Genomic DNA, 22,457 nt, shown 5'->3' with positions numbered 1-22,457 from the left:
CGACGACACATTTTCCGCGTCGCCTTCTGCCTTACGTGGCGCGCCGCGTGACGTCAGTCGGGCGGGCGGATTTGAAATTCAGAGACGGGCGTCGTTGTCGTTAACGGTAACGGCTGTGGCTGTGGGGACGGGTCTTTTGGGGGCGCGGGCCCTCCCCGCTGAGGGAGGAGAGGAGGGGGGTGTTGGTGTCGGCGGCAACCCCGGGGTCGGCGCCTGTGGGGCGGGTGGCGGCCGGCAGGTACTGCCCCGCCGGCCCCTGGGACAGCCCTTGGCTGCGCACCGGGGGAAAGCCTGGCTTACGGTGGCGTGTGGGGTCCAGCTGGTTCTGCTCTGTAAACTAGTCATTTGGTGCGTTTACGACAATAATTTGTTTCGCCTGGAGTAGATTCTTGGTAAAGAGATAGAAGAATCATAGAATCATAGAATGGTTTGGGTTGGAAGGGACCTCAAAGATCACGTAGTTCCAACCCCCCTGCCATGGGCAGGGACACCTCCCACCAGACCAGGTTGCTCAAGGCCACATCCAGCCTGGCCTTGAACACTTCCAGGGATGGGGCATCCACAACTTCTCTAGGCAACCTGTTCCAGTGTCTCACCACCCTCATAGTAAAAAATTTTTTCCTGAGATCTAATCTGAATCTTTTTTCTTCCAATTTAAAACCGTTTCCCCTTGTCCTATCATTACCCTTCCTGGCAAAGAGTCCCTCCCCAGCTCTTCTATAGGCACCCTTCAGATATTGAAAGACTGAATATGTCTTCTTTCTCCAGAGAAAATGAGATCATGGAAGAACTGCTCTGAATCCTGGCCTGTATCCGTAACAGCGTGGCCAACAGCACCAAGGAAGTGATAGTCCCCCTGTACTTAGCGCTGGTGAGGCTCACACCTCGAGTGCTGGTGTCCATTTTTGGGCCCCTCACTACAAGAAAGACATTGAGGTATTGGAACGTGTCCAGAGAAGGGCACAAAGCTGGCGAGGGTTCTGGAGAATAAGTCTTAAGGGGAGCAGCTGAGGAAACTGGGGTTGTTCAGCCTGGAGAAAAGGAGTCTGAGGGGAGAGCTCATCACTCTCTACAACTCCCTGAAAGGTTGTAGAGAGGTCAGGGTTGGCCTCTTTTCCCAAGTAATAAGCAATAGGACAAGAGGAAACTGCAAGTTTACAGATTTACAGACTGATATGGTACTGGAAGGGACCTCTGGAGATCATCTAGATTGGATATTAGGAAAAAATTTCTTCACAGAAAGGGTTATCAAGCAGTGGAACAGACTGCCCAGGGAAGTGGTGGTGTTGCTATCCCTAGAGGTATTTAAAAGACAAGTAGATGTGGTGCTGAGGGACATGATTTACTGGTGGTTTTGGCAGCGTTAGGTTGATGGTTGGACTCGATAATCTTAAAAGTCCTTTCTAAGCTAGATAATTCTATGAAGTGGGTCTAAGCTAAACTTCTGTCATGATTTGCAAGAACTGGAATTAGAAGTGTAATTGTGAAACAATTTATATTGATAATGTGTTTTGGTAATATTTGTAACGAAGGTTTTTCATTTAGTTTGAATTCAGTCATTTGAATCCACCCCACAAATAAAATGGATACTCTGTAGAGAACGAAAGTTGGTGGTTTTTGCATAGTTAATTCTATTTACCTCAAAATCCCCTTTTATACCACTGCAAGGACAGTTCAATACCTCCAGTTTGATTAATATTTTGTGTGTGTAGTCTGAAGATAGCCATAATGTTATCTCAGAATAAGCTTTCCAGTTGTTGTGCTATGATACTGTGCGATCATTTGTAAAATCAATAAGCAGTCTCAGAATTAATGAATAAGGAATAGATGGATGGCTGAAGTTCTAGAAACAGTAGCCATGTTAGCGTGGCCTTCCTCCCAGCTGATTGGACTGAAAAACTTCTTAAGCCGTTTTACTTTCGGAACCTATAGATTAGAAATTATCAGATATAAATAAAGGCAAAATAGTAGGTTTGGAAGAAGTACTGGCACTTCCATCAATAAAATACTTAATTTGAAAGGCTGTGGCTGTTGCTATGTAGTTCTGGAGTCTGGCATACACCACTTCTTTTTTTTTTTTTAGAGAGAAACTCTAAAAAAGAGACAGCTTTTGGTCCAAAGTACACTTCCTCTTCCTTATTCTGACCCTTTAAAAAGTCATTATGGTGTTTAAAAAAAGAAAATACTCTTATATCCTGAATTTTCCAGTACTAACCGATTGTGATTTACAGTTTAGTCACAATGAGACGAAGCTCAAGTATTGCCGGAAGCAGCGGCCGGCAATCTATGATGGCACTGAGAGTGCAGGACAACAACAAGATGGGTCTTCAGACACCCCAGACGTAAGTATTGCTGATCATCTTGCTAAGAATGAGTATACGACAGTAACTCTGAAGAGATTTAGTGTGGTGTGTTTGAGTGTTTGAGTAGCAACTGAAAAAAAAGATAGGAGCAGCAAGAAGAAAACTCCGGGCAGCCAAGGATATTTGCAAAAGTGTTCCAGTTCTGCAAAAATCTTTCTTTAATCTATTTGTGTATCCATGACACATTTCAAATTGTAACACTTTTTCTTGTATATTTCTTAGGAGGTGGCTGGGTGCGTGTGTGTATAAAATGCATACTTATAAATCTTCTTGCAGAAGTAGTTTTGAGAATGGACACAAAAGGCATTAAAATCAGTTGACTTTTCTAAGATGCTGCTATGCTGAAGATGCTTAGGCTTATATGCATGTGCTTATAGTTTTCTTACATAAGCAAGAGATAAAATGGTAGAAATAATTGCTTTAATCCTTCTCCCTATCCCTCAGGAAAGACAGAGGTACATTTGGGAAGCTGAGCATGAGCAAACCTACACCTGGAACTTCAGAAAGAAAAGTCAGCTTTTTTGGAAAGAGGTATTAATAGCTTTAGATCGCTGCGCTGTAAATTAAAATAGTAAGAGTCCCACATTGTTTTGTAATTTTTTTCTTCTGACAGATTTTCATTATAGGAAATAATGGACCTGAAGCCAGCAGACCTTCAGGTCTGCCTGCCTTCATTTTTGGTCACTAAACTATAATACCATGGAGTAGGAATTGCTTTGAGAGCTATTCTTCCTCTTGGGAATGATATGCACTGCAGACTGTAAGAGGTCCCCAGTATATTTGCCTGTTTAAGGAAGAATGATATCTCCAGTACACTCTGCCTTAGTTTCTTCTAAGGTGCAAACCTTTCCAAATTCTATAATATTTCAGCTTAGTACATGGCTTTGTGCGTTCTGATGTCTTGCAGGCATCTTCTTTTATAGGACCCCACTGTTGCAGGAATCTGTTCATTTTGAATATTCCTTAAACATTTTAGTCTTTATTGTCAGTCAACTACCTCATTTTGTCTCTTCATCTTTGGGGTGTTTTTCTCTTCTATAAAACTATTTCTTTCAATAAACTGAAGAATATATTCATCTAGGATGCAGTATTCCCTCATAGCTCACAGGTTTTTGTTGGATTTCCAATCATGCTAAAGAAAGAGAAACCTTCAGGCATCCGTTTGCGTAACAAATACAAAAGAAACATTAAAATAGCAATTGTACTGACTTAACACATATAAAGAAGAACTCTCTTAATGTTTGTCCCAAGAACTGTACTTATTTTTTGTTCTTAGAGCTAGTGGGGCTGGAGGTTCACGGAACAGTCAGTATGGTGTGTTTGGGACAGAAAAGATCAAGGATCCCAGGCCACTTCATGACAAGGCATTCATCCAACAATGTATCAAGCAGCTTTGTGAGGTAACTTATTAACTTATTCTAAATGTTTGTTATTAGGCATAACAGATAAAAATATTTTTCATTGTTTCAACTTTAGATTTTATTTAGTAACTATTATGCCATGTTTCTTTTTCTCAGTTTCTTGTTCAGAATGCTTATGCCCATAATGTTTCCATGAAATCACTACAGTCTCCATCAGTAAAGGACTTTTTAAAAATCTTCACTTTTACCTATGGATTTCTCTGCCCTTCTTACGAACTGCCCGACTCAAAATTTGAAGAGGAAATTCCCAGAATTTTCAAAGAACTTGGGTAAGATCATTATTTTTAGTCTGTTCTGCTAAATAGATATGGTACAGCTAGAAATTTAAAAGCTAAGAATTCTGCATGATAGCTGGGAAGAATGGATAGACTTCTTTATTCCTGTGGTATTCTGAAATGACAATGCAGTGATTCTTTTGTTTCACTTCTGTTTAGCTCTAAGCTTACTCTCTGGTGCTCAGACTCTGCTATACATTTTATATTTTAACTTGCTTCCATGAGCCTATAGTGCCTGCTTTGTAATGTAAAGTTTAATTAATTGTCTTTATTTGTGTAAAACTTTGAAAGATAGACACAGATTTTTTTTTTACCAACTCTTCTGGTTCATTTTGCTAAAATCCAAGAACTAAAAACAGTTTCAGAATGTTGGATCAGTTCATTTAGTTAAAAATAATTTTTCCTGTAACTTCCGTCATTCTGCTCTCAAAACAGCAGGTGAAAATAACAAAAGTGACCACTGAGGTAAAAAAAACTACTAAGTAGCTGGGAGTTTTATTTCTAATCTTGCTCAGTTAGTGTTTGGAATCATTAATGCACCAGCACTTTCCAAAAAAGAAAACCCTTTGCCTCTTGACAACAGTAACTTTTCAGTCTCATTTAGAATGATAAGAAGCGAAGCGCATTATACTTCTGTGGATTGGAGTCCATGATGGTGTCAAAGTGCTAGAGCTCCTTAGATGTAGGTGTAAGTCTCTTCTGTTCACTCCTCAGTATTCTAATAAAATTTTGTTCTACCCTATAACATTTGAAACTGCTGCCCTAGCTGAAATCTTGAAAATGAAGTTGCTTTCAAGAGGCTATACACTGCTGCACCAAGAGTGTAATCCTGGATAAAAAGACTGACTTTAAGAAATCACTTTAAGCCTTTTGAGAGTTAGAAAATGGACTTAAAAATGCTCAGGCTGGAAGGCTCATGAATGCTTATTTAGAACTGTCAGTTTCAGTGGCTTCTTGTCCTATATTTTTAAAATAACTTCAGGCAGCTGTAGGTCTAAAGATGGAATAAAATCTACATTTCTGTGTTCCTTGATCTGTAGAATATCTTGAGAGAATGTCTGTAATTAGCAGTGTAGCCTTTGTGTGTTCTGTATTTATAGGTAATATTAATACTTTGATATGCAGCTGTTCTGAAATGCTTTTCTGTAATTGCATGACATTAAGCTGATTGTCAGTTACTTTTCTGTTTTCAAAATGCACTTGTCCCAGGAAGCAAGAATCTTGCCCTCTAAGAAGAGGACTCCTGTGTATCAGTTTGTTTTCGTACATTAGGAAATCCTTCAGGCTTGCACACTCCGTTTGGAAGTCTAAACATCATCTATTGGACTATTACTCCTTCCTTTGTGTTTGTTGCCTTTCCTTTGAGGTCTTTGTCTCATGAATCACCTTATACTCAAAGGGCACCCCGCTCCTTTTTCCTTGGTACTTGCAGTGCCCATGTCTCCTCCCGTAGTACCTTCAGAAGGAGAAAGACAGATCTGGATGCTACAAAGATGACATACTAAGCTGATTAAGAAGAGTCGAAGGAATATATGAAAGAATAGTCTACAGTTTCTTGTATGAGGCCTTAATTGTTCCTAATCTTTGGATATGAAAAAAAAAAAGTCCATTTCTTCATTATTTCAATAGCTATTTTGCTGAGGGAGGTGATTGTCCCACTCTACACCGCACTGGTGTGGCCCTGCCTTGAGTACTGTGTGCTGTTTTGAGCGCCTCAGTATAAGGAGGACATTGAACTATTCAAGTGTGTCCAGGGGAAGGTGATCTGTATGGTGAAAGGTCTCGAGGGCAAGGCTTAGGAGGAGCAGTTGAGGTCACTTGTATTGAAACTTGCCTTTCTAAAAGTCATTGTTCAGGTCATACTATGCTTGTTCAGCTTAAAGAAGAGAAGGCTGAGGGGTGACTTCATCGCAGTCTACAGCTTCCTCAAAGTGGGCAGCAGAGTGGGAGGTGCTGATCTCTCTCTCATGACCATCAATAGGACGTGAGGAGATGGAATGAAGCTGCATCGGGGGAAGTTCTGACTCGACATTAGGAAAAGGTTCTTCACTGACAGGGTGGTCAGTCACTGGAACAGGCTCCCCAGGGAAGTGGTCATGGCATCAAACCCCTCAGAGTTCAAGGGGTATCTGGATGATGCTCTTAGTCATATGGTTTAGTTTTAGGTAGTCCTGTGAGAAGCAGGGAGTTGGACTCGGTCCTTATGGGTCCCTTCCAACTTGAGATATTCTATGATTTTATGAATCACAAAATTATTAACTATGATAATTGAATAAAATAGTCACAGAATCACCATGGTTGGAAGGAACCTCTGAGATCGAGTCCAACCTCAAAAAAAAAAAAAAAAGGAAACCACCACAACAACAAAACAAAAACCACAACACCCCACCACATCACACCCACCCACAAACCAATAATCTTGGGCACTAGAGCATGCCCTGAAGAGCCATGTCTTGTCCTGTCCATGTCTAGTCCTGTCAGAACACAGCTTAACTCCCTTGATATACAGTATAAAATACAATTGAGTTTATTCTTCCTTCTATGCCTTGAACTATCTGTAAAAATGTGCTGTTTTGTTTTCATCACTGTTCTCCACAGCTATTAAAACTGTATTTTCTTTTGCCTTGTAGGTACCCCTTTGCTTTGTCAAAAAGCTCAATGTACACAGTGGGAGCACCACACACGTGGCCTCAGATTGTGACAGCTTTGGTTTGGTTAACTGATTGTGTCAAGGTAGATTTTGCCTTCTTTAAGCCAAATATTTCCACTCTTCAAACTGGCATGTTAGTTTTAATACAGATCTCTTAAATGCTAAAAATCTCTTTGTTTGCTATGATTCCATGTAAAGAAAAAGGTAGGTGTTCTTCGCTGCCATCTAGGAGCTAGCCCTTGGCCTTACTTTAAATAACTTTTAAACTGAGTTTTTAATGTTATGATAATCTTATTTTTTTTTTACTGTGTGCACTTGTTAAATTTCTGTATGAGGAAGGGGGGGAAAAATGACGACTTAAACATACATAAAAATGTGAAAAGTTAATGGGTATAATCATGTATCTTCAGGGCAGATCTTGTTGTGACATCTGCAATCTTCTGAATTCGAAGTCTAAGGATGGAATTTTCAATAGCAATAATTTAAGTGTCCTGTGGTGGTTGTATAAAGTGGGGGAGGTTGTGTTTAGGTGAGGGGGTTTTGTGGTGGTTTTGTTTGTGTTTTTTTTTAATAGTGGTAATTCTCTTGTCTGAGCAAAATTTGGAATCTGTGACAGAAGTTTGCCACTGCTAAACTGAGCACACGTGAAAATCCCACCCTTTATGCTGAAAAGAGACATTTGGCTTAGCAAGGCAATTTGGCAGTGTTGAATGTCCAGTTAATGCCTCTTCATCTGTGCTTTTAGTCTATGTAATGCAGGTTCATTACCCTGATGTGATTGGTCACATGCCAAAACAGCACCACGACACTCTGCTTGTTGAAATCTTAATCCAGTATTACTCTGCTCCTTATTACAAACGTGAAACTAATATGAAAACTAATGGGAATCTTAACACTTGCTCTTTGTATGTACACCTGTGCCTTTCAGTTATATGCTGCCATGAGGGAAAATGCACCGTCATTTGATGATGGACAGAGCTGGGGAGAGACGGATGATGGAATTGTACATAATAAGGTACCATAAAAAGTAAATGATTATCAGAATTGTTCAACTGAATTTTGCCATACACTGTGACGACACAATTTAAATATATGACACAACAATTTTAAATGTACTTATATATTCTGCTTAGTTATATAAAGTTAAATTTTCTGGGGAGTATAGTAGCATTATATAAAAAGCCTGAGCAACTAGTTCCCTGAGCAGGCATCATGGCCAGTCTATTGGTGAAGACTGGGTATTAAATTGAAATGCCTTATTCTCTGAGTTGCTACTGTTTCTGTTCTCCTTTGCAGAGAAAGGGAGTCATTATGCTGTTTGTTTACCTGAGACCCTACTAAGAGAATATATTTCTCTTTCGTCTTCTAAGGTTAATGGCAGTACAGTATAAAGACAGTGACTTAATTATAAATGTGGTGGCTCCTGCCAATATCTACTCTGTTTACCATTTAAAAATTGGTCATAATGTTTAACTTCCTAGTCACAAAATAGGGTGACAATGTAATTGAGGCACTTAAAAATCCAGATGTTTGCTTTCTTTATTTATCATAGATAAATTTTCTAATTTATCATAGATTATTAGTATGATTCAAATTTAATGCAGTGTTACCTCACACTATGAAAGGGGTTGTATGATGTGCCAGAACACTTAGATAAAAAATTGCAAAAATCAAATTAAATCAGAATTTTGGACTAAGGTTACAAACCTGACAGTTGACGAGTAAAAATGCTTTGAATCTAAATGCGTGCTTATACACTCATACTTACGCATATATGTTGAAACAAAATTTACAATACTTGTGTAATTGCTTCTGAAAGATCTGTAATTTAAAGTGTTCAGTAAATTCCTTTGGGTAACCTTACTTTTATTCTAGATCAGGTGTCTGACATCTCCACATCTGAAGTATAGTAGTGATATTTATCAAAGGGTTCTGTTAAGCAGACCTACAGTTTCCATAAACTAGCCTGAGAGGATCACATGATACAATATTTAAGAAGTTATTCTTTTGAATCTACTATCCTTATTAGGTATCTCAGAAAAAATGTATCAAGTATTTCCAGACCTTCCTTAATATGAATTCTATATGCTGCCTCCTGCTTAGATGTAATCTGTTGACGTTCCATGTTTAAAGGCAGGAAAAAATGTTGATTTTTACAGAAGTGCAGTCAAACCAGTGCCTGTTTAATTTCATTGGTTGAGTAGATTTACGCTATCTAGGTATTTTACAGCCCTTTGAGTTGTCAAAATGAAAACAATTTAAATTGTTTTCAGCTTTTCTTGGACTACACTGTGAAATGCTATGAGCACTTCATGAAAGGGGCTGATACTTTTGAAGAACTGGACGCAGAAGTGCGGTCAAAATTAAGTAAGTTTTCATGTTTTAAGGAAATATTTAATTGTGTTACTGGTTTCTTTTCTCCTGCCATCAGTTTTGCTCAATTTACAAGTGAAAGTGATCTGAGGTAAGGGAACCTGAAATGTCCAAGTACCTCTTGGTTAAGTTGACTTAATTCTCATTTTTATGCAGTGTTACTAGGACAGACGAGACAGGTCATGCTTTGCTATTAGCTGTCCCTGTGTAACCCTATTGTTTTCAATGGCTCTGTGACAGAAAAGCAATGTACAGTTTTTCAGGTGCAAATTTTATCTAAGCAGATGACTCTTGTTTCTGTCTGACAAAGTTAAAAATTCAAAAAAGAAAAGCATTACCAGAGGATGCACATCTGATGAGTAAGAAAGTTCAGCTTCTAAAATCTCTGAAAGCAATCTGCCAGAGTTCCAAACTATGAGATATATATATATATATATCATATGATTATATATTATATGATCATATATTATATGATTCAGCATCCACCTGTGTTTGTCTTCAAGGAGATAGAAAATGGGGTTTTTTGACTCATTCATTTATTTTCCTATAGAAATACAAAAAGAGTATGAGAACAAGGAGGAAATATAGTTGTCACTTTCTGTGCCCTCCCATGAAAAAGTCAAGGGACACTTCTGCTGCCAGCTGGCGCCATCAGCTGGAGAGGAAGCATAGGCTACCAGACTTACAGATGTTACTAGACATGAGTGCATAGAAGTAATCCTGCCGTTGTTTGGCAAAAGCTGAGGGAAGTAAGGGAAAAGATGTCTCAAGAAGCAAGGAAGTATGGGGATGAGAAAGGAGTATACAAAGAAGACTACCTTGTGAAGGTGGAACAGATGAAACTTATCTAACAACCACTGTCCTGTGATGTGGGCTGTATGAGAGTTTGGAAACTGACCTCACAGGAGTAATTATGAACTCTTATGACAAGAGGACTGAAAAACTAATTTCTATTCTTGTTTGTTTTGGGTTTTTGTTTATTTCATTTGTAATAAAGATTTTTTTAGATGGGTTTGTTGGTGTTCTTTTTGTTGGGGTGGGTTTTTTTTCAGTTTAAAATAATTGTCCAGATAATGAATATTTACAGTGCTGAAGCTAAAGCGCAGATATTTAGATTAGGTGACAATATTCAGTGAGATTAATTTGTAACCCCCCATCATTCCCCCTTCTTTTTTTTCCCTACAGAGGACTTATTTAATATAGATGAATTCCAGATAGAAGGTTTAGCAGCTGACAACAAAAGACTTCATGAAGAAATTGCAAGACTAGAAAAAGAAAAGGAAAGCGAGCCGGTTAGTAAATTGTGTCTATGCTTGTTTATATGGTAGAGTTGAATTTTCTATTAGTGTCCATTGTTGTCATTATTAAACTAAGATGCTGATGATACATTACAACAAATGAATTATTGTTTTCAGTGCTCTATTAGGCCAGGTTATTACGGACTCCCATACCATTTTAGTACAAGGCATTTACTGTGCAGTTTTCAGTCACTATTTGTTTGATATTGTGTAGATATTTTCATGTAATGAGACCTCACATGGGCTGAAATATTATTAAAATACTTGAGCCACTTTTTTTTTTTTTCTGAACTCCAACATTACTTTTTACGAAAGTGTTAAGAACTTCTTAGGGGATGACAGCATGGGATTCAGTTGTAACAAAATATTTTCACAAAAATATATTGTTAGGAAAGATGGATTCTGCTTTTAATACATCATGAATTTAAAAGTGGTTTAGTGGCCATGCAGCTGGCAAATTCAGACTCCTGCCTGCTGTGTGAAATGTCCTATTTCTATTCCCAGCTTTCCTTGCCCTTAGTTTTATCTGCCCTTTGTGTACTATTATACTTATGAATTACCTGTAGCAAGAATTTTCTTAATACAATGCCTAATGCAATTAAAAGAGTAAATGCTGAAATGCAAGAATTAAGGTATAAACCATCTTTTCAGCCTTTTTTGTTATTATTTTAAAGATGCTTAACTTGATTCAGCTATTAAAAGGATAAACATTTATTAAAGTTCTTTAATTTTACATTTATACTATTGAAGTTGTCCAATTATTCTATTGTCTTGTCTGGAAAATAAGGTAATTATTTTAGATTAATATAACAGTGGTTGTTCTTTCCACCCATCTACTAGGATCGTAGAGTAACACTACGAAACCTGAAATCGTCTATTCAAGCAGATGTCCAGAAATTCCAGGCTTTTTTGACTAATCTGGAATCTCATATAGCCATCCTTGATCAAAAAACGGAAGGTGTTAATGAGGAAGTTGAGACAGCAGGTAAGAAGGTCACAAATGGGATAGTGAAACTAGAAATAGGTTTAAAAGAACTAATTCTCAGCTTCAGGACAGGGTGAGATATTTAGTGTATGGTGATGCTACACATAAACTTTCCAAAATGGATTGCTAATAAAGAGGTTTTTTGGCTGATAACTGTTTGTACACTAGAGTAATGAAATACAGATATTTTTACAGAGAATAAGTTTAACAATGTAGGCTGGTATTTTACATCCATTTCACAAATGTTTTGTGAACTTAGTAATGGAAGTAGAAGCAATGAAGCAGGAGAATGCCCGGCTCCAGCACATCTTTGATAACCAAAAGTATTCAGTTGCGGACATTGAGAGAATAAATCATGAGAGAAATGAGTTGCAGCAAACCATTAACAAGCTGACTAAGGAAGTGGAAGCAGAAGAACACCAGCTGTGGAATGAAGAGCTAAAATATGCTAGGAATAAAGAGGCGGTATGTGAAAACTATACCCGTTTTCATTATGCAAACTTAAACTTGGATCTTGGACTATTGATAACTTCCTTCCTAAATAATCTAACAACAACATAGAACTTGTCACTTTAGCCTGTTAAGACGTAAGGGCTTATGTTTACAATCTCTGAAAAAATGTTTCTTTCTTTTCCCCCCTTTTCTGTTTTAAGCATAATAGAAATGTATTCTTTTCAAATTTTTTTCTGCATCATAAGGGACATAGCTAGAATATGCACCACCGTCAGCTCTCGCTGTCACAGCATCAAGACCTCAAGACCTTTGATAACATTAGCTTGAAATAGCTTTGCTAACACAAGCAATTTCAGGCTAATGTTAACATTTCATAGCAAGGAAGTAATGCAAAACTAGTGCTTTGAATCAATCTCTCAATGTATTTCGGGCCAGATTGGTCCCTTATGTGGAAGTTCTAATAGATTTTAAGGGCGAAATTCAATTCTCTCCCTCAAACTGAATGAAAAAATGTAGCCTGCAAGTAGTGGGCTTTAAAAGTTTTCCTAGATGGAGAACTAAAAAAAGAAAGTTTCAAATATGTTTTGCATTTTGCAGAGTTACACTTTATCAAGCACTTGGTATTAAATTCCTCATACTGTGCAAGTATGAAGCAAATAAAACTGGAAAAAACACTTATGTTGTTTACATATAAATGGCACTCAATCAGAAAACAGAGCATTTAATAAGCTTTGTCTAGGGGTATACTCAAGTTAAAGTTTGATATTAGGATGTGTGGCTATATGGCATCTCATGTCAAAACCAATGAAAGAAGGCATATCAACATGATGACTGATCACTGTGTTAGTTATTTGTAATATTTCTGAGCATGTTTTTCTTTCCCTATCAAATAATCCTCAAAAAATTGAGGCAGGAAAAAATATGGTAGATGTGTAGGGAAAACCACAGGTGAAACCCTTCTGTCCCAGTCCTACACACTGAGAAACCTTGCAGAGCAAATTCGGAAAGAATCATAAAACAGCACTTAATCCAAACAGTGCAAACTGCTGGACTGCCAATACATACAGCTCTTGCATTCTGTGGCATGACTTGGAATTGTGTTTGTACAGAGCAACTCAGAAATCTGTTTAAAGTACTATATGAATACTTTTTGCCAAGATTTTCACTTGTATTTCTTCTACAATTTTTTCCCTTTTCTCCTCTGATCAGATCGAAATGCAACTGGCAGAGTATCATAAACTGGCTCGAAAGCTGAAATTAATTCCAGTAAGTGCTGAGAATTCCAAAGGCCACGACTTTGAGATTCAGTTTAATCCTGAGGCAGGACCAAATTGCCTAGTCAAATACAGAACTCAGATCAAGGTAAGTAGTCAATACTGAATTTTTCTGTTACTACTCAAAAAAAAAAAAAAAAAAAAAGTGTTTCTTTGGTAATGTTGAAAAGCTCTCTCTTAACCTCTCCATGAAACTTCATTGAAAAGCTTGTGGAATGTATTGCTCTAACTACATTATAGTACAGGAAGGAAATTTGGTATTGGAGAGTACAGCAGCCTAAATATAAATGGGAGAGGGAGAAGATGTACTGTGGTACATCTTGGTTCAGTCTCTGAAATTGCATTAGCCAGATCTTCTTGTACGTGTTTTACAGGCTCCCCTTATGGAGATCATAAACCAGACTGATGAAGAAATCAGGAATGCTACTCAACGGAAAATGACTTTAGAAGAAACTTTGGAACAGGTGTGTTGATTAATGAAGATTAGCTCTAAGAATGTTATCTGCTGGTCTCATTTGAAGTGTGGTGTGGTGGGTTAGGGTTTTTTTGGGTTGATTTTGTTGTTTGGGTTTTTTTATTGTGAGAGTTAGGGTCTCCTTCTGTTGGTTGAAGTTATGTGTATTTGCTGCATTGAAGATTATGCAGCTGACATACATTTGACCATGAACATTGGAAAGATTTGGTTTTAATAAGTTGCCTGTTCCAGTCTGTTGTGTGGCTTACTCTCACTGACCAGTTGTCATCAGGAAGATTTTTAGCAATATTGGGCTCTGGATGGATTGAAAGGAGAATTTTATTTCCCCATTCTTCTTCCCCTACCTCAGTTCTTATTGCTAAGTGTAACACTATATGGTATGGAATATCCTTTTGGCTAATTTTGGTCAGCTTTCCTGGTCAGCTTCCCAACCTCTTGCCCTACTCAGTGAGAGGCCACAGGAGAGAGGGAAAGCCTTTATGCTGTGCAAGCTCTATTCAGCAATAGCCAAAACATCGGTGTGTTACCAACACGGTTTTAGCTACTTATCCAAGACAAAGCACCATACAGGCTGCTATGAAGAAAGTTAACACCATCCCAACCTGGCCCAATTTAAATATTTCTGGACTACCATACGTTGTTTGCGATGGCATGGATTTATATGTTGGAATTCTTTTTGAATTATATTTTCTTGGTCATGTTTTCATTCTAGGTTAATGTAATGGTAGTGGACAACAAAAGCAGTGTGAAAACACTGGAAGAAGAAGCTGAAAAGTTGGATGATCTTTATCACCAGAAACTTAAGGTAGAATATCTTATAGGTTATCCTTAATGATATCCTTATACTTAATCCATGTATTTATACCTAAGTTTTTGGTTTGTATTTTTGTTTGTTTGGACCTCTGCCCTGGCCTCCTTCCATTCCTGTTGCAGGATTCTCTCATTCTTTTCAGAAATATTTGAGTGCTACCTTAAGTGAGTCAGTTTTCACTTTCTCATTAGGCAGATCCTGTAAATCACAAGCTACTACATCCAGGAATAAAAGCAGAGTTAACAGTATCTGCCTTGTCTATTCAGTTTGTATATAATAAATGCACTTACAGTTTTTAGTAAATCACATTAAAAACTAAGGAACACATTAGTTGACTAAAAGCACATTGAATGTTTGAGTGATATGAAATTGTTTCTTTGTTATTCTTCCCCAGTGGGAGAGCAATCTCCATCCTTTTCCTCGCTTCTAGTTTAGCAACAAAACAGAGCCCTCTCAGTTAACAACTAAGTGGCTGCTTCAGTACCTCCCAACAGCATGGCTTTGGTGGGGCTACGGTGCCCAGGAGAAAAATGCTTTTTGAACTGAGCTAGTATTTAACATACTTGCTCTTTCAAATCCAAATTTCTACGCTATAACCACAAAACTGGGTTATTTCATTGCTAATACCTGCTTAGGTGGCTGAAGGCAATGAATTTAGTTTATTGCTTTCAAAAACACCTGAAATCCAGCTTTTGATCTATGCTGTTGCACATGCTTGTTTCTTAAAGTGAGCTTATAAAATAGTCAGTTGCAACTGGGTGGTTATGATAAGAAATATTTGTGTAATTCCTTGTGTAATTTTTAAAATGCTATCCACAACACTTAAATTAGTAAGTATTAAAATTATTTTTGAAGGATGAAGTTTCTGTAATTCACCAAAATTGCATATTTAGCTGATGGTGGAATTTAGTTTGGTTTTGTGCATTTAATCATGCTGAGTATAGTGTCAACAGTGCCATTGGAGAGAGATTGTTTACATTTTGTACTCATCTTTCAGACACAAAAGGGAAAAGCAGTTTTCTTACTCAAATGTGACTATTATTTTTAACGTAGAAACAGTTGTTCATGATGTTCCATTTCTAAGCTATTTTGAGTACATATGTAAATAACACTTTTTGAGATGTGTTTTTCCTTCAAAGTTCAGACCTTGAAATACTGTTAGAGCAATAAAAGGAAGGTTAGGTTGGTTTTGGGTGGAAGACAATACAGAAAATACCTGAAACATTAGGAGGATGTCCTTGGCGGTTTTAGTTTTGAGTTTGGAGTTACTTATGTGAATTCTGAATTCAAGTATCAGGGTGTAATCAGGTAATATAAAGGAGAAAAAAAAATCCTTATTATTCCTGACCTATGCAATTTATTTATTTTTTCCTCTTTCCTTATGTTTACAGGAGGCAGAAGAGGAAGAGCAAAAATCTGCAAATGAACTAGAATTGTTAGAGAAGCATAAACAATTACTTGCCAGTGGTCTCAATGAAGGTCTCAGTGAAGCCACAAATGAATTACATGATCTTGAACGACAGTAAGGCCCATAATTTCAAGTTCTTTCTATAGTTTATTTTGGTTTTTCTGTGTTTTAAGGATAAAGACATTTTCGTGAATCCTAATGTAAAGTTCCTTGGTGAGCAAGTATCCATCTCAGTATATTAATTCCACAAATTCACAATTGAAAAATGTTTCTCCTCGACACTTAATATTTTGCTAGAATATTTCTCTACTGTATCAGAATTCCTGTTTTCCATGTAATTTCTTTATATATGGTTTTAGTAAGGAAATTAGTTTGTTTCCAAACTTATGTGACAACTACATTTTCTAAAGTCTGGAAAGACTAGTCTGACTCTAAGGTACTTTGTTTCTTACCGGTTAGCATAATATTGTCCTTTTTTTCTTTGAAGTTGAGTATTAATATAGAAATCTAAAGTGGTTCAAGTTAATATTAATAGAAAAAATTATGGCTAGACATGATGACATATCAGACTTGGTAAAGTGATTGTTTTAGATGTCAGGAATTTTATAATTATGGATGTGACTTTCTGAGTGTCTTTATTTTTTAGATACCAAATTGTTATGCAAACAACAACAGAGAAGAGCAGGAAAGCTGGTGTTAACTTGAATCGTCTTTTAGAAGTGATTGCTACTCATGTAGTATCTATAGAGGTAAACTAAAATTTGATATTCAAAATTAAATCTTTCTAGAGACATTTGCAACTGCAGTTAAACACTGGAAATGGAAATTAGAACTACTCTTTCCAATAAAGTATTGGTAGGGTTGCTGCACTGACTCTACAGATCCTAGTAAAATAAATTTATTGACAAATCCTTTGGTATAAATAATCAGAATTTATTAAATTTCAGCAATAGAATCCTGTCAGGTTTAATCTGCTTCTGGTAGATGTCTTTCAGAGAAGTGTTTAACTGAAATTGTTTAACCTGTGCAATGACTGCTTCAAATGCTTTAGCAGAACCAGGACAACAGAGACCATGATGGTTCTAATAAACTTGCTATAACTTTTTTCCAGAAATATCTTGATGAACAGAATGTGAAAATTGACAGAGACTATGAAGAATTAATGTCTGAAGACCTATTGTCAATCTTGACCGGAATTCTAGACAGTTATGAAAAGAAGGCTGAAAGTCTGTAGTTACCAAAAAGGTGACGTTGAAAATTTTGCCTTTCTGAAGCTCTGGTATGGTGCCTTCTAAAAGAATGGGTAATTCCTGTGTTTATCACTGAAACTGGTTTTAAGTGTAAGGAAATGCTTATGAACCTCTTCTATTGATACAAATACATTAAAAAACTAAACAATATATTTTAATTTTCTTAAAAAAGGCTTTGCTTACACTTCTTCCTTGCAATTTATTATGCATGATTACAAACAAGACAACTTCGGAGCAACTTCATTTCATTTTTTTTCTCTATAATTAAATCATTTGTGCTCTTCTAGGAACATTAGTAGACAAGAGTACAGTTAAACCTGTTAAAATAACAAGTCAGAGTGGACTTAAAGATGAAACCGCAAGTGACAGCACAAAAGCAGAGGGTGCTGACAACATGAAATACTTAAAAATAACTAGTGATTTTTGCAAACTTGTAAGATTGCTAACTGAGAAAAGAGTTACGCTTTCCTTTCCTGGAGTATTGTTTGTGCATTTCATAATATATATTATGTATTTAGCACACATGCATGACTGCACACTCTTCCTCAAGCCTTTCTTTTAGTAGCAAGCCAACTGTAAACGTCTTTCAGTCTCCTGCTTGTTTTGTTATCTACCAAACTGCCCGGAGACTCCTCTTCTATAAGTAAGATTTTTATATTTTTTTTTAACAAAAAACCTCTTTGAAAAGATCAGTAGTCAGTAGAAGTTATACAGTAGTCTTGTAAATAATCTAGAGAAATAATGATAGTCAGTTTGAAAATAAAGTTCTGTCCCTTAATTGCTCATAGTCCCAGATGAAACCTCACTGTACTTCTTGAATATGTGTACCAGAGAGAGCTCCAAGTAGGACAACATATGAATTCTGGCAATATAGCTAAAGAGTTGTAGATTTGGCTAATGTTGGATATATCAAAGTGGTCTAAAACGAGTCTGCATTATTCTTGTTAGACCAGTAGGACAGACTCGATTTGATTCTTTTCTTCCTCAGGAAAGTAGCAGTAAAATTATTGTATGGGGAGATCCAGTCCAAATACATCGAAGAAAATGTAACATCTCTTTGTTCAGTGCTATGTAGAAGTAGTGTCGTCTTATCTACTCTGTATATACTTCTGTGTTTAAAAAAAAATAAAAATCAGCATTTATGTCTTGAATAGCTTATGTTGGTATTTCCTAAGAAAAGTATTGGAAGTATTTGCGTGTTTTTGAGAGTTCAGTGATAAATATCACTGATTCAAATATACAATGATAAAAACAACTTTTGCAATTTGTTCAAAAGCTTTTAGCAGGTGATGGCTAAATGAAGTTGCTCCTTAATTCTATAATTACACACAATTCTTGAATGAAACATAAATCCCTAGGATATCCAGCAAAACTTAAATTTGACCATCTGAACACAGACTGCAAATAAAAACTGAATCGTCTTTAATTCTAGGCTATTTTTGCAGTGCGTAGATAAAACTCAGTTGTCCTTAATGTAGTGTGTGAATCTTCTGGCTCTGGTATGAGTATTTTGTTTCAAATATTATGATAATGATGGTGTTATTTAAGCTTATAACTTTTTGTTCTTTTGTTGTCCTCCAGAAGTTTAATTTGACAGCTATAAAAGTTTTCCGACAAGTAGGTAGTATTTATGCTTTCTTCTGTTGTCCTCTTTCATTATACCTTTGCAAACTCTTTTATTTCCTGTATTTTTACGCCTAATCCGTATCAAATCTCAGTCCCTTCTCTCTAGAAACTCTTTTTCTTTGTGATCTTTCTAGTATTTCTGTTACATAAAGCAATATTCTTCTAATAAAGCAAAACTGTGCATCATACAGAATAATCAGGTTCCTTTAAAATACATGCTTATTTAGGGGTTGTGCTCTCTCTTGGCTGCCTGATACCTGTTTGTCTCTGCTTCTGTAACTGACCTGTGCTCATTAGTATCTGCAGGTTCTTTGCCATGTGGACTAGTCAGCTGAGTCAATGCAAGCAAAATAAATGTCACTTCCAAGGACTAATATTAACACAATGATACTGGGTTAAAGAAACAAGGTCACAATGACTTTCCTCCATGTACTGGCATTATGGTATTATTCTGAAATTAAAGTAGCTTGAGTAGTAAAAACTCCACATTTGTAATGTTGGCAACAAGTTATTGGGTCTGTATGCCAGTTAGACTGAATTGACATTACAACCAGCCCAGGCTTTGACCTAGGTTCTGTAAAACGCTATGGGGATTTGCATGTTGTAATATAACAATAGATGAATATCAGCCAATGTTTACTAGGTAATATGTCTTCCTATCTTAAAATGGAGATAATTTTTCAGTGCTGCTTGAACATGGCTCCTGTGTGATATTTCAAGTCAAGTGGTCAGTTATTTTTTTTTTATTTGTATTCTGGAATAAAAATAACTGAAATAACTGAAGTTAGACAATAGACATTCAAACATAATTAGTGCTCTTTATTTTGGTTTTGTTTCTTTATTACCAGACTGTAAAGTCTTAATCAGAAAGTACCACTGGCACCTGCACATTTCAGTAGCATGAGTCATTTGTAAATTTTTTTTTTGCTTTTGTGTGGATACAGTTCCCTCATTTATTGCTAATGTATCTTTTGTACAGTTTAGTTAATATGCCTTAAGTTTATGTATTTTTATACTCAATAAAATTTCTTAAATCTGTTTCTTTGAAGGATAGATTCTTACTGCAAGCATAGAAACATGACATAAAAAGCACAATTAATTTGATTTTCCTGGAGGAACTAGGTAATTATCTTAGCAACAGATACTAATTCCATGACTGTCCTTGCTGTTAAATGTGCATTGTGTAAAGGAAAAACATCTGTTTCCTATAAATTGCAAAGGAATAAAAATTGTCTTAACTTTTTTAGAAATAAATGGCTTTTTAAAAACTCTAAGGAATGCTACTTTAAGAACTGATTTATGCACACAGGTATCCCTTTGCCATTAATCTTCCCAACCAACCTTTTGCTGCTGTGAGAAACACCGACTCACATCTTAGAATTTAAAGAGGACAAAGCCACCGAAGCAAAGGTTAAAATAATAATTTATTAATATGAAACAGCGCTGAATCGGGTGCACCAAAAATGGATGCACGATGATCTTTTAGCTTTCAGGTATTTTACATCTTTATCCCGGCCGCTTGAGTTTCCGTCTCCCTTCTCATTGGCTGAGAAGTTGGAGCTCACATTCTTCCCGACCGCTTGGCCTATTACAGGTTTATTTTGCACTTTTTCCCATATAAGGCACACACACACCTATTCTACGACATTATTATCCTAAACACACCTTTGATTAGTTGATTAAGCTACACGTTATTTCAGAGTCTTTGCTACCATCTACTTGGCATATTTACCAGACTGATTTCTTTGGCCTTATTGATACTCCCCTACCCTTTGGGTTTTTGTGTTGAAGGCCATGTTCCAATTTGTTTCTCTTCACCTAGATAACGCTCTGCAAACAAGGATCCCTTGACAGACCAAGGGCATTTCTGGGGATTAATTGGATACAATTTATTAGACTCTATCATTACTAAGGCTTCTTTGTTAGTACTGTCACACTAACAATGATACATCGATTAGCTGAAGCAAAACTTAGCTTATTTCCCACACTGCCTTAAGTATTAAAGGAGTCTTTCCTTTACATGACCATTCTTCCATCTGATTTTGGTTTTTTTTTATAACTAGGTATAAAAAAAAAATAAAAACCACTTGATGCTGCAGAAGCATGGTAGAATACTGTGTATAGCTTTGTTCTTTTCCCTGGAGTATGTTATTTTTCAAATTTGGTTGTCAGAAACTCAACGCGCTGTCAAGAACTGGGTAGTTCTTTACAGAGTATTTCTTGAATGCATCATGAGCGTGATAAGGCTTTTTTACCTTTGCAGTGTTCTTTTGAAGCAAAACTTAGCTTATTTCCCACACTGCCTTAAGTATTAAAGGAGTCTTTCCTTTACATGACCATTCTTCCATCTGATTTTGGTTTTTTTTTATAACTAGGTATAAAAAAAAAATAAAAACCACTTGATGCTGCAGAAGCATGGTAGAATACTGTGTATAGCTTTGTTCTTTTCCCTGGAGTATGTTATTTTTCAAATTTGGTTGTCAGAAACTCAACGCGCTGTCAAGAACTGGGTAGTTCTTTACAGAGTATTTCTTGAATGCATCATGCGCTACTCAAGGCTTTTTTACCTTTGCAGTGTTCTTTCAGCTCACATGAATGAGGCTACTCGGACCCTTCTCGCTGGCTCTGCCAATGTGCAGTAGCGCAAGTCTACGCAAGTCTTTAGTTCCAACCTGGATAACGATATGTTGTTCTCTGTTAGTTCTGTGATACTTCTAATATTTTGTGTACTTTGGCCTTTAATGGGAATCCTCGTCCCTTCTCCACCTTTTGTGGTAGAATTAAAAAAACATGTATATACTTTTATCCTCTGATTTCTGAAAATAGTTCAAAAAAAAAAAAAAGAGCAACAGCTGAAGAAATTGCCTTTTCAATCAGAAGAGGGGAAACTCCCTGCAGCAATGCTCTATGGCCAAAAAGGAAGTCTATGGTCTATGGTCTTTCATGCCAAGTGACTCTACGCAAAACAACGGAGATTTTGTAGACAAGGGTACTACTACTTGCCTATGTCTACTCTATAGATTATTTGGTATGTAAGTATTTTCAGCTCTGCAAAGAGTCTGCAGAGACTAAATGTATTATCTTTTGACTCTTTTTCAGAGAGCACTGTTCTGTTTTAATACTGGAAACCTTAATGTCTCCTTTCCAGTTAACCTTCCCCTTTTGGCAGTAATATAGAACAGAGAATTGACCTGGTTTTGCAATGCTTGCTCCCTCCAGATTTTTGGCTGTGAAAGAATCCTCAACAACACATGATTTCATCATGGCAGGTTTTTTCCCTTGGAAAGATCTCCACCATAGAGACTATGGTATCTTCATTGGAGTTCTAGATTTTGGGTGCTTGTGGAAAGTTTTTGATGGTATCCATTAGTTTTTAAGGAATGGAAGGAGCACAGAACACTCATAGAGCCCTTAGTCTCCTCACTGGATGAGGGACTGTTGTAGCCAATGTCATATCTCAGGGAAGTGTATTGATGTCTTCAGTCCTGTATCAGGAGGTTGAGAGAGACTGCTCAGTCAGCCTGAGAAAACTCTTAAATAATTTTGTAGGCTTTTTCTATAGAACTTGATTTGTTTACAGGATTTTTCTAGCAGATGTCAGTTTGTAACAGCACAACAGCAATATCTGGTAGAAGAGCATCTACCTGCCCTTTTGTGGTCTGTTTTTCAGATTTGGAGATTAAAAATTTATTAGAGGAATAGTTACTTACCACAGGTCGGGCATCAGTAATGATTGCCAAGCAGAGAAAATGCTCTAGATCATTGCTCGTGCTTGAGACTGGCCATGTCCCTGGC

The 22,457-nt window shown here is 36.8% G+C and overlaps 1 protein-coding gene across 3 annotated transcripts; it reads left to right on the top strand.

Moving 5' to 3' along the window:
- The first annotated feature begins 2 nt into the window (after positions 1-2).
- On the top strand, positions 3-19,700 carry NDC80 (NDC80 kinetochore complex component). Of its 3 annotated transcripts, none has more exons than XM_014938636.1 (17): positions 3-106; positions 2,232-2,342; positions 2,808-2,894; positions 3,640-3,763; positions 3,881-4,053; positions 6,690-6,792; positions 7,638-7,724; positions 8,983-9,076; positions 10,268-10,374; positions 11,221-11,365; positions 11,625-11,830; positions 13,028-13,180; positions 13,467-13,556; positions 14,280-14,372; positions 15,770-15,900; positions 16,433-16,535; positions 16,898-19,700. In XM_014938636.1, exons 2-17 carry the CDS (start codon positions 2,242-2,244, stop codon positions 17,018-17,020), a joined length of 1,920 nt encoding a protein of 639 aa, XP_014794122.1. In that variant the 5' UTR covers positions 3-106; positions 2,232-2,241; the 3' UTR covers positions 17,021-19,700. The 3 variants fall into 3 exon arrangements, with proteins under 3 accessions (XP_014794122.1, XP_014794125.1, XP_014794124.1); XM_014938639.1 differs by lacking the exon at positions 3-106 and adding an exon at positions 823-871; XM_014938638.1 differs by lacking the exon at positions 3-106 and adding an exon at positions 868-936.
- The last annotated feature ends 2,757 nt before the right edge of the window (positions 19,701-22,457 follow it).

Source organism: Calidris pugnax, unplaced genomic scaffold (assembly GCF_001431845.1).
Source record: "Calidris pugnax isolate Ruff unplaced genomic scaffold, ASM143184v1 scaffold13, whole genome shotgun sequence".
Taxonomy (NCBI): domain Eukaryota; kingdom Metazoa; phylum Chordata; class Aves; order Charadriiformes; family Scolopacidae; genus Calidris; species Calidris pugnax.
This window is presented reverse-complemented; position numbering and strand designations above follow the sequence as displayed.

Excerpts from the sequence above, each read along its gene's own strand:
- NDC80 (XM_014938636.1), top strand. The coding sequence starts at position 2,242 with ATGAGACGAAGCTCAAGTATTGCCGGAAGCAGCGGCCGGCAATCTATG. Across the intron at positions 9,077-10,267 it reads AGAAGTGCGGTCAAAATTAA|AGGACTTATTTAATATAGAT; the intron begins GTAAGTTTTCAT and ends TTTTCCCTACAG. Across the intron at positions 11,831-13,027 it reads ATGCTAGGAATAAAGAGGCG|ATCGAAATGCAACTGGCAGA; the intron begins GTATGTGAAAAC and ends TCCTCTGATCAG.